Genomic DNA, 12,477 nt, shown 5'->3' on the forward strand with positions numbered 1-12,477 from the left:
TTTAGCATCTAAATTGTGATGTGATGCACCCACCTTCTTCTGAATAATTATAAGTTATTTATCTAGTTAAGTTCAGAGACCCTGAAAAACTCAGTGTTCCCAGTTCTTTAACTGGAATCATCCAAACATCCACAACTGATGGCATCTAATTGTTTTGTACATAATCTGCCTTCTCCCAAGTGTGTCTAAGTGGCGTTGGTTCCTGAATTGAATTACTTTCCCCACCTCAATGAGCTCATGTAACGATCAAAAGGTCGTATTTAGGTTTGGAGCTTCATTTGAAGACAGCCATCCCGACAACATGCCCAAAGGGTTGGAATCTAATCCCGATCTGTGTTGGAGAGACCAAGTGGGCCACATCAAAACCGCATCCCTCTGACAATGCACAGATCCTGTCCTTTGCAGTCATGTTTGTCTCAGTGTGGCAGTAGGGTCTGGAAAACTTTGCATGCGATCAGAATACAGTACAAAGAATATAAAAGTTTTCATTCCCCAAAAGAATTGGAAAAAAATGCTTTACAATCCAGATGTAATCGGCATAAGTGCTACAATTACTCCACCATCAGTGTGTTTATTTTCTCACTGGATTTAATGCTTTGCTCTCTACTTCATCTTATCAGTTGATTAGTAAAATAGAGCAAGATCTACCCATAAAATTCAATTCTAGCCACTGATAGGTAAAACATCTTGAGGTGCACATGTGTATGAAATAAGAACTTCTCCAATATTCACAAAAACACACATCCTGAGCTGGTGAAATGAAAGGTTCGCCCTCTACACGTGTTTTATCCTCCTCTGGTGACGTGGAAGACAAGATTTAAGAGCATATGGTACTCTGGGAATCAATTCTGAAAAACGCAGTTGTTCAAAATGTTTCTTAAAAAAGTTGACTTTGTAGCCTGAGGGCTTGTATTTTTTCACAGATTTTTATTGTTGCTGTTCCCCAGTGTCTTGTAGAGTTTCCAGCTCCACATTTTCCCACTGCACACAGACCACATTTGGCCTCCGCTGGTGGACACTCTGAGGCTGTTTCTCTGGCAGATAGCTGGGATTCCTCTGCTTGAACATCCTTAGCCTCAGGCAGCGGTTACCTCTCCCCCAGACTCACAGCCATTCAGGGCTCCCCTCCACTGTGAAGGCGTGTGTGACTACACTCCCAAAAAACACTACAAAGTTAACAGCTCCAAACTGTCTCAAATTGTATTCAGATTGTGACTCACAGATCACAGCATGCACCATTTTGACCAGTGGATAAAGTACAGCAAATTCACTAAATCACTGTAAATAGATTAGTCCAGTTAGTCCAAGGAGGACAACATGTTCAGTGCATACAGAGCAGCGCATACAATGAGTTACCTCAGTGGGACTCAGAACACCCTCTCAAGCTCTAATCCTTCAGTATCACAGAAACGTCATGTCTTATATCTTAGACCTGACAGAACCTCTCTCTTTAACGAGTGTAATTTTGAACATTTTCTCTGCTGAATCTGAAATTTTGGATTTCTTCTTTGAGTTCTGTTCATGTTGCTCTTCAAGGCCTTCATCATGTTTGAATATGCTGTTATGTACTTTTAACTAAAGAGGGATACTTGTACTAAATTAAATTGTATTGATATTATAGTATACTAAAAAATAATCAGATAATTAATGGCAGAATTACCGCTGATATTTTATCCAGTTTGCTCTCCCTTTCAGATCCACTCTACAGAAAGCAGTGCCTGGCCTGCAGGTCATTGATGACCAGTGGACAGATTCATCTCTATCGCCACCTACTGCTCAACAAGTCACCTTGGCCTCAGGCAGCTTCCTAGCATTCTGCCAGGCTCAGCTTCAGCAGACTCGTGATTTACTGCAGCAGCACAGCAGGGAGTTGAGGTACGAGACAAATGACTAACTAATGTGGATGTACCACCAGTGTGCTGTGTGTCTAGTGTGGGTACGTGTAGGTCTCAACAGCAATCAGAGAAAGTGGTTTGGTATTTTCTTTCTTTCTTTTTGTGACATGTTAATCCTTTATAAAACTGTCATAAAAAAAAAATCTTATTTTCAGTTACAGTCATTTTCTATTTTCTTTTATAATTTACTAAAAATATTGAATTCAGCTTGGAAACTTGGAAATTCCCGAAATTGCAATTCCTCCCAGTTTTCATCAATGAAAATGGTCAACCAGCACTGTATGGGTTACACATCAAAGGCGTGGTAGAATTGGCAGGAAATTGCCCACATACCAGCTCCAAACCACATAAAAATATAAACAAAAAATACATCTACCTATGGGGAATGCCATCTTGGATAAAAAACGTGCCTCTTTACGAAATAATGAAACTGAAATATACTTATTTTACCAACTCCTAAGTCCCCAATGAAACGAAATGGGGAAAAACTGAAGGTGTATGGAGTGGTTAAGTTAACAAGGGAAAGCACAATCGCATGAATAAGCATGGCCCTGATGCAGGTAGCCTGGCTGAATTGTGATGTTTGGTTGCTCAACTAGGTTACAAATTTGCTCACAATTTCCCTCAGCTAGGAAAAAGGAACAAAGGGATCTCACTCTACTACATAATGTGACTGCTACAAAGCAAACACCAACACAAAACTCCTAATCTTTGTTACTTTCTCCATTTTCCCAAAGGTGTTCAGTTGATTCACATTTTCATTATCATCAAGCCATTCACTGACCTTGTGTCTTGAATGAAAGCATCTGAATTTGTCATATTTGTCCTCTCATTCATTCAGCTTTTTTCTCAATAATTGATTTCTTTAATGGGGAAAAGAGAGAGGAAAATTAAGGAAACATACAGTTGAGGGGTGAAACACTAAGAAAGAAAAGTGGAATCAAAGGGCAAACCCGAGTGAAACTGAACAGGATATGACAATATAAATAACTTCCAACCTGTTTACAAGAGGTCATATTACACATTTTATCTCATGCTGATCAGCCTGTCAGACAGACAGATACGAAGCAGTCAGGAATGTTAGCCATCCTCTTGTTATGTCTGATACATAGGGCGTAGTGAGCCTTAAGACAACGTCCATCTATTTTCCTAAGTCCTTCAGTGTCACTAGCCTCTGCACACATTGACGCTCCTATGCAAGATGGACCACCAACACTTAAAACAGTGGTCAACTTTCTGCTTATCTTCATGACCCTTCCAAATTACATAGCACAAAAGATGAAACGTGGCTGCGGCTGCCCGTATGGGTCAGACCGAGGACTCCTATGGCTTGAGGGGTAGCGTGGCGCTCCCTTTGCTTCACCCCTCACTGTGTGCCCTCTACCCCCCTGGCTTCTGGACAATGAGCCATTCTGGGGCCTTTGCAAGGACCAACACAGCCATTTAACCCCTGGCCTGACCTTGTGTCTGACTGGGGTTTAGAGGAGGTGAGAAGAGTGCCACACGTCAGTCTGCTGGTGGCTGTAAGGTGGGAAACCATGGGGTTTATCAGGGGTATGGTTTCACAACTTTTCTCTACAGGGTGTAGGGTGGAGGCTGAATCCTCTGTTCCTTACAACATGCCTCTGTTTAATCCTTACATATGATTTTTTATGACTTTGACTGAGCAGCTGAAAGTTCCTTTTCTTGATACAAAGACTGATTAATTCTATTTAAAGCTTCAGTAGGATTTAGTGGCATCTAGTGGTGTGGTTGATATAAAGGCTTGTTTGTTTTTGTAAACTTTCAGGTTACAGGTAAATTTATACTTCCAACTGATATTGGAAAAAGGTGAAAAATTACAAAGAACAACTTCTCAGACATAAAGCCATCCGAAGGAAAAGTAATCAGCATTTGCCTAATTCAATGCATAACACTTTGTCTGGAAGTTTTTTCTCCAAAATTACACAGCTGATCTTTTGAATACAGAAGATGCGTATCTATCATTATTCGTTCAATAAACAAAACAATTGTAGTCTTTTTTGTACAAAATTCCCTGTGTGTCATTCCATATACTACATCGACTGAATATTTGCTTTTATTTTTCTATTGCATAGCACTTGCCTTTTTTTTTAACCCGTGATCTGTCCTGACGTTAAGATTAACTGTATCTGTATATCCCCTGCCATAGATAGATGCATATCCAGTCTGCAGTAAAAAACGCACTATATTCAACATACTTTGGTAAAGGCTTTGTCTTGATCCTAGCTGGTCTTCAGTTGCTTACTGCTCTCCTCCAGTTATTGCTGTCCTGACGTCGTCATAGTGAAAGATAATTGAAAAGACAAGTGCCAATGGGGATGTTGGTAACAATGTTACAGACAGAAACAGGCTAGCAATACTCAATATGTCTTGTCGGTATTATTTCTGCTGAGTAACACAATTTGTTCATTCCTGCGCTCTTATATCAGTGGTATACGTGTTGATGGTGACCCTGCAGTGAACCAGCAGGTACGGGGGGCTGGGGTCAGTAGGGTCACAATCCTTTAGGACCTCCTGACTCCTCTCTCTCTTGTCCCACTGAGAAGGAAAAGCCGGGTCTTTGTAGAGAAGAAGCTGTACTACCTAAGGCTACTGGCCCTCCAGACTGGCTGGGCACTAAAGTGTCTCTGCCCCCTCAGGGTTAAAGATAGAGAGGGGAGCAGAGCTGAGCATTGCTAATAGATTCATTAAGTTTCCATTGAGGTGGCTTTGTAGTCAGTTTATCCCCTCAATGAAAGAGACATTATATGGTATTAGGGCACACAGAGCGACACACACAAGCGCACAGTCATTCACCTCACCTCAGATGATAAGAACTAAATGTCAGCTAAATCTGATATTCCGTTTATATAGATTTTTCTGACTTCCAGCAGAAAGGATAACATTTCTATTTCATGTATCGGACTGGTAAATTGGCTAGCTTACAAAAAAGGGGCTAGCTCTAAATTGCCTCTCATTAAATATAGCACCTTTTTGCAATTTGTTAGAATTGTGTTAATGGTTGCGGTATATGTGGTAAATGTGTATAGCTTTGATTGACTCGTAAAAAGCTGAAATCTTTTTCAGAAACAAATGTTTTTTAGGTAGTGTTTAAGTCTGAACTGCAGGCCTGCAGAAACGATCTCACACTGGTTATAACTACGCTGTATTCCAGTTCCAATGAGCCACAGCTCTGAGATGATTTATTAATATTATTGGCCATTATCAGTGTCGAATCAATCACAATATTACCAAAATCAGTTAATAATCAGTAGCCTTTACACTGGAAAAGTGCCACTCCTGATATGTATCTGCTGTGTGTTTATGCATCATTGGCAGACAGAACCATCAAGTGCAGTACACTATTAGACCCATTTAGGTCAGAGGATAGTGTGACCAGTCCCCATGAATCACTGCAAAGGCCCAATAACTAGGTCTGGTTTTTATCCATGAGGTCTGGGGCACTAAGTGTTATTATTTTTGAAATAAGTTTATGAGTGGAAGTTTTTTACAGGCTCACCTACAGTACATGCAGACATTCTGAAAAAATAGTGAACATTCATAGCTAAAACAGTGTGTTCTTTTGTATTCACAGTAAAGCCTCATCTTCCCTGGATGCTGTAAATGTCTCCTGCCAACACTTCACTGAGGCTCTGCAGCTGGCTGTGGACCAGAGATTTGCCCATGAATATGGTGATGCCAATGTTGCTGACAAACACAGGGCAGCAGGCCAAACAATACCTGAGGAAACAGTTGACATGGGCAGTGCCAATGCTGACAAGCATTCTGAATGCCCAGAAATTGAGTCCACTGAAAAAGTTCCACCTGTTACACTAATCAGCGATAATATTGGATTTTCGACTTTGGATGAGAAGTTAGCTGCAGAGAGTCGGCATGACACATTTGACACTGGCACAACACATCCACAGACATGGCCAGCAGTAAGCAAAGTGAACTCTGGCAGTGTAAACACGTTGGTGACAAAGAGGAAAACAAGTTCCACCAATCTCAAAATGGCACCTGTGTTCAACTGTCAAGACCTGGACCGCCAAATGTAAGTCACCAAATATTCTGAGTTCACTTGTGTGCATCCTTTCCATCCAACACTACACTGGCGATAACAGATCAGTAAGATCAACTGATGTAATGTTTGTAATGGAAGCCTCCAAATCTTGTCATATTACACATGTGAACACTGCTGGCCTAAAGCAAACACTCTTTTTTTAATATAATTCTTTTTATAGCAGTTCAGCATTTTATTAGTTTCTGTTGCAGAGCATTTGTCATCATTGGAACCTCCTTTATGTGATTTACAGCAGAAGATGTTGAACATCTTATTCATTTTAACACGCAGCTTCATCATTAACACTGCACTATCTTTGGGAGGACAATAAATCGTTCATGTGAAGGGTGGCTCTGGACGGGCTTAAACTCTCCAGAGTCCTGGTCTCCAGATGTCTGCTCAGAAATAAATGAATGTTTTGAAAGATGAAGGTGCTATGACATCATGTATATCTCTCACTTTGTGTGTGTGTGTGCGCGTGATTTGTCTGTGTGTCTGTCCTTTCTGGAGCAGTGCAGCAGCAGTCGTGATTCAGCAGCTGTGGAGAAAATACAGACAGAAATGTGGGAACATCAGCAGCCCCTCCACAGCTGAGAAGAGGGGAGGAAGGGGAGGAGATGGAGTGAAGCCAGGGCCAGGACCCTCCTATATCAACGGGAGCGTTGTTGGCCAAGATCATGCAGCAACTGTCATCCAGGTAAACTGTTGGAATTTTGTCAGACATTCTGAACTTTTTGTTTGACTCACTGTACAGGAGGTTAAATCTCATAACTTGGGGCTATAATAAGGGGCAGCAATTTTCAAACTGTGTGTCGCCTTTATAACTGTACGTAAAAAGCATACCTCTGCAGCTTACATAGATTTTTCTGTCATTTCTGCAATATCCTTCATCAGATTAGTTTTCCTCTTATGCTCTTTTGAAAGGATACAGTTATGTTGTCTGTTGAGTTGGACATGAACAACTTCCTTGTATGTTGTATGGTGGTTACACCATAATAGCAGAGTATGGAAATTATGTGCTCAACACAGTCCACCTACAAAGCCTTATAGGCTAGAGACTGCCTACTACTTTGAGTATTTGTGCATGATTGGTTAGTTTGATTGTAATCAGAGATACACTTTAAATGTAGGTTGTGATTCCTGAGCTTATACAAAAGTGGAGGCAATGCTCTAATAATTATATGGTATTTAATTAGATCAAAGTTTTCCACACATAGACTTAACTGGAGGGGCTATAAATGGCCATCCACGTATATTTGGTGACCTGTTCTAGCATTTTTAACTTGCATTTTTTTAATAATCAGAGAAAACACTGCCATCCGCAATCGATTAACTATTGGACAGTCTGCCCGTACTAAAGCCCTCTACTGGCATTTGCATATGATACATGTGTTGCAACCTCTGCAACACTATGTTGTCAAACCTTAACAGGGATTCTGAAAAAGACTGATCTTATTTCAGGTCGTCAAATACCAATACCCCTCTCCCCCTCAAGTACATGGCCATTCTGTGGGAAACACTGAGATCACTTTTTCCATAGATACAGAAGAACAGCTCTAATGAGTATTGTCAACGTCAAATATTTGATCAGTTACATTTTTGGTTTATTGACTGATCATTTAGTCTTTAAAATGTCACTAGATATCACACTAGACCATCAGCATATCAGACCAAAACTAATGTGTGCATTGTTCCCCAATAAATTTGAAAAAAAAAACAAAAAACAAAAAACAACTTTGAAACACACAGGGTTCACGAAACTTCGATCAGACTGTAAAACTAGACTAATCAAATATGATTCTATTACTGCATATTTCTCGCCTCAAATTTTTTCAAAAATATACTTAAGTGACCTGTTTCTTACCAGGCCGCCAAGTTGAAAACAAATGGAGGAGGACAGAGAGGGCCACCAGAACAAAGAACAGAGAAGCTCAGATGTGTGTGACATCATATTATTCAGCACACATGTGGCATTTCACAAATTACTAAAATGATTGATCAATTATGAGATTTGTTGACAATTCAATTTTCATTTGGCTTTTCAACAATTGTTTCCACGCTAATCTGCACTAGTAGCCCAGTTTAGCATGGACGAGAGACTTAACCTGCTGATGTGAAGTAAAGGACCTTACTGATACTGAACATCTTAGATTTTTTGAGTATTGTAACTGAGGGCTGGCATCACTTTCACTCAGTAGAAATGACCATTTTCCCCTTGAACATCCATCTTCAGGCCTCATACGTGCTGTGGAGGCTTATTTGGCTAATCCTCTGTACATAGGTATAAGATGCTGTTCTAAAAAACATGCTACTCAACACTCCTCCCAAATCCCTTTTCAACACAAAAAGTGTTTGATGAGTCCTTTAGGGCTCTCTGAGGTAGGGGGTGGGGGTGGTGGTCTAGTGGAATACTGTGCCTGTTGGGGGGGGTACAAAGTGATTAATCAGATTCCAAAGAACTGCGGTAGTAAGAGTTCTAGGATTCCTGCTCGGCTCAACTTGAAGTGAGGTGTGCCCCCCCCAGCCCATTGGGAATTGGAGGATTTAGAGGCACACTGGAGCTCCATTTGTCTCGGAACAGCCCAGAGTCACGCAGAGTTCAGACAGCAGAACACTCAGCAATTAAAAGAGAGGTTAACATGTTTTATTTCCCTAATGGGATAGCACACAATATTTACGTTTGCCTGATTCATGAAAGGTTTTCTACTGTACCATTTCTTCTTTGGGTACCTCCAGGCGTTCTGGAGGGGCTTCACTCTGAGAAGGAGGCTCGCATCTGCTCTGGCTGCTGTCACATGCTCAGACAGCGGAGAGGACGACACCTTTGAGGAGGTAGACGTGGATGAATTTGTCTTTGATGAGGTATGCACACAAGTTCATGTGTTCTTCACTTTCTTTTAAACGCAAACATAAACTTTCCGAACATTCTCTACATACACACCCAATCCTACATACATGCACATCTGCAAAGTTACATACAATAACATATGCATATGTGCATATTTGCATTGAAAATGACAACTAAAAAGGGTTTATATATTCAAAACTGTTTTTTTTTTACATGTACATCTGGAAACATTCACTAAAACAGAGAAACAGATAAAGACACACAGTAAAGAACAAACAGACACCAACCTGAACATGTACACCCATACCCACACACATTACACACATATACAGAAATGTAATACTCATGGTGTTATTTGATTAGTACTGAATCTCAAGGCACTTTTCTTTGCTGTTCCTTACCTGTTGCTGTCCAGACATTTATGTATGTAAAAAATATTTTTATTTTCAAAAAGGCAGCGCTGGAAAAACACTGGACATTGCCACTTTGTGAGGACTCACCTCTCAGATGTTACCCAGTGTCAGAGCAGCCCCTATCCCTGAAGGTAAAGCAACTGTCAAACCTGGTGGGCTGGTATTTTGGAGAAAGTGGCCTGTTAAATTTGGGAATTACTAGCCCCTGTGTCATGTCAATGGAAGAGTTATTTTGTTGCCCTGTGCCTTTCGCATCTTGGTTATCGGCCCCTCCAGGATTTGTCTCACTCTCCCTGATTGATCTTTAAATTTATTCTCTTGAAAAAACAAGATTATTTCCTGTAGGGCTGAAGGTTGCTCTGCGTCAGCAGATGTCATTTTTCACACTGGCGGACAGTCGTCCTGTTTTTTTCCCCTTCATTTACCTCTCGTTGGATCTTTTCTTTGGAGCAGGCTCAGCGCTGTACATCATGGTAGCCGGTTTAGGCCAGCTGATGTGGTGCAGCTGCTGTCGTGGCTGGCCTGTATGTGTTGACACTGAGGTACACATCAAAGGCAGGGATGAGCAATTTAGCGCTTCCACTAAGAGAAAATGGGATCTGGAGAGTAATTAAACTGTTAGTTTGACTTACATATGAGCATTCCTTGAGTGTGAATACTTGCTCTGGTTAAAGAGTCAGCCAAATACCTTGAAAGAAAACATGCATGTTCAATTGACTGGACGTTATTGTATACATTGTATTTCATTTCTGAATCTATACTGTACGTTGTCTAGACAGAGATATAACTCTGTTTTTCCATTCAGCTCAGCTCAGCTCACCCTTAAAAACACAGTTTTTGGTCGGGCACATGCAAAATTTCCTTAGATACATGGCTGCTTAGCTGACTTTTGTCTAAAATGTGAACCAAGAAAAATCTAGTCAAATAAGTGATAAAATGTGTAAATTATCAGTGACACTGATTGATGTATGCATTTCAGCCTACGCGGCCCTTTTCTGAACCTTCCCAGTACATATCAACGGTTGAAAGAAAGTCAAAGCAGGCCTGGGTGGCTCCAGAGCAGGTGGACTCTGAAAGGCAGCGAGTTTCACCATTGAGCTCCAACAGGTAGGGTAACCCAGATGAGATGAGAAAAGATAAGGTATGATAGTATATTGAGATGTGAAGTAAAATAATAGAATGTGAATGTATATTTTTTCTGCATTTCATGATTATAGGGACAATATTTTATCTATGATTTCAGAAGCAAATCTCCTGCCTCAACCTCAGAGGTCAGTGGTCTCTCGAAAAGATCAGAAAAGATACTCGAAGAATGGTAAATCATTATGTTCTCATACGCCGAATCTTCATGATAATTTTTCTAGGTTTCTATCACCGTATGTGTGTGTTCTGTTATGTTTTATGATTCTAATGATCATCTTTGTTGTCTGTAGGGGCTTCACTAACCACCACACAGCCCTTTTAATGCTCAAGAGAGCCCAGAATATGAAGTCAAAGAAGCACCAGCAGAAGAGACGTCGAGGTGAGCATGTGTAGAATTGTATGGGTAAAAATATACATTTGAGCTTCGTTTTAATTTCATGTCTAATATTTCAGGTTTGCCAAAATCATTTTGAAACATTATTGTGAGCAAATGGCAGAAATATGCTAATAAAGGCAGATTTGTTCGGAGGTTCTCACCATTTCCTTCTGAAGAATCCCTCACGGTATAGAAGAACCAGTGAGGACGTAAATCTATTTTCTAAACTTGGAAAAATTCACACCAATTTTAGCTTCTGTTCATTCCGGGCTTTGTTTCTTCAACTGTGCTTCAACAGCAGTGAACCTTTCCACCTCGTGTACATTAACGAGCCATAACAGACAGCAGAAGCCAGGGCCTGTCGCCTCTTATTGGGTCTTAGTCGAGAGCCGACAAAGGAAATAACTATTGCCAAGAAACCTCTTGACAAGTCATTCCGTGATGATTTTCATTACGATTCATTGTAGTGGTTGAGTGCGGCTGCAGTGAAAGGTGACCTCACCTCTAGTCTGCTCCAAGAAACAGTAGTCCTGCCTCAGTTATCATGCCACGGTCATGTAGAGGGAGGCTGCTCTTTGATCACAATTGCAAATGCATGATTCCAATAGCAGGCCTCTTGTCATCTTGCTCCACCGACACGCAGGTCTTTGTCTGCACTAACTCCTAATGGCATCTACCTCAGTGGAACCAGAACGCTGTTCTAATATTTTCCGAATGTTAGGTTCTGGTTTTCTGCTTCTGGTTTTCAGCCTGCCTTGTCCTTCTTTGACCCTCTCTCTCTTACTTACTCTACCTAGAACCCTCTGTCCGCCTTGCCTTGTTCAGAAACTGCGGTTTCCAGTCGCATCCAGTGGAGGCACGGAACAGGAAGGCACGACACAGCAGCAGTGATATAAAAGGTAGGACTTGAGACATGCTATTCGTTTGGTAACCCTGTAGAAACACCGGTAAATACAGCTTTTTTCTCTCAAAAGTCTTTCTTGGTCTGCCATACTCACCTGTACAGAGTGGAGTTGTGCACTTCAGAGCCTGAATCTAGAATGGATTAAGCATGTGTCACAAACAGGAAACTGCCTTGATATACTGGTGCATAACACTGGACATAATATTAGAGTATTAAGAAAAAAATATATAAAAGCAAGCACTACAAGAAGTAAAAATGGAAAATAGAAAATTGGCAGTAACATATAAAAATGAATAGAAACAATATGTACAAGATTACCATTAATTAAATCCCGAGATGATCAGTTTCATGCAGGAAGATGCAAAATTCTTGACCACGGAATATGCTTATGCAGTATTAAGTTAAAAGAATATTTGCAGTGAACGTAATGTTTTTGCAGAGATAATAATTTCACTACTTTGGCTTGGGATACTTGAAAACTCACTAAAATTTGCACTTCAGAAGCGGCAAAACTTGCAATCGGATGTGGGTCACAAGATAAAGTGTGGCAAAAACACTCAAAAGCACCCCCTACAAAATGTATAGCAAGGCAGTACCTCATGGTACGTTTCACTTAGATATACAAAATTCAGTAGGCATATGTTTCACATCTAGATCTACAAAAAAGCTTCATGGTGCCTTACCCCAAACCCAACATGAAGTAAGCCACTTTGACCTCATTTTTTACATGACAACCATTGCTGTTTAAAAGGACTGCTTAGCTAGTCTTCTAAAACCAAACTATGTACCTGTATGATTCTCAAATTCTCTGTGTAAGTTGTTTCACACACCCAAA

At 40.6% G+C, this 12,477-nt stretch overlaps 1 protein-coding gene across 4 annotated transcripts in view; it reads left to right on the top strand.

The window, feature by feature from the left end:
• The window catches only part of lrriq1 (leucine-rich repeats and IQ motif containing 1), a 35,615-nt gene that overhangs the window by 10,554 nt on the left and 12,584 nt on the right, over positions 1-12,477 (top strand). For 3 of the 4 annotated variants that reach the window (XM_037107295.1, XM_037107296.1, XM_037107298.1), the window contains exons 14-22: positions 1,696-1,875; positions 5,491-5,949; positions 6,472-6,655; positions 8,695-8,820; positions 9,261-9,350; positions 10,199-10,326; positions 10,463-10,534; positions 10,653-10,741; positions 11,536-11,637. In XM_037107295.1, coding sequence (XP_036963190.1) covers positions 1,696-1,875; positions 5,491-5,949; positions 6,472-6,655; positions 8,695-8,820; positions 9,261-9,350; positions 10,199-10,326; positions 10,463-10,534; positions 10,653-10,741; positions 11,536-11,637 — 1,430 coding nt within the window. Of the gene's footprint in view, positions 1-1,695; positions 1,876-5,490; positions 5,950-6,471; positions 6,656-8,694; positions 8,821-9,260; positions 9,351-10,198; positions 10,327-10,436; positions 10,535-10,652; positions 10,742-11,535; positions 11,638-12,477 lie in introns of those variants that run through there. The other variant, XR_005076476.1, reaches the window with a different exon arrangement.

This window comes from Acanthopagrus latus, chromosome 8 (genome assembly GCF_904848185.1).
Source record: "Acanthopagrus latus isolate v.2019 chromosome 8, fAcaLat1.1, whole genome shotgun sequence".
In the NCBI taxonomy this organism is placed as follows: domain Eukaryota; kingdom Metazoa; phylum Chordata; class Actinopteri; order Spariformes; family Sparidae; genus Acanthopagrus; species Acanthopagrus latus.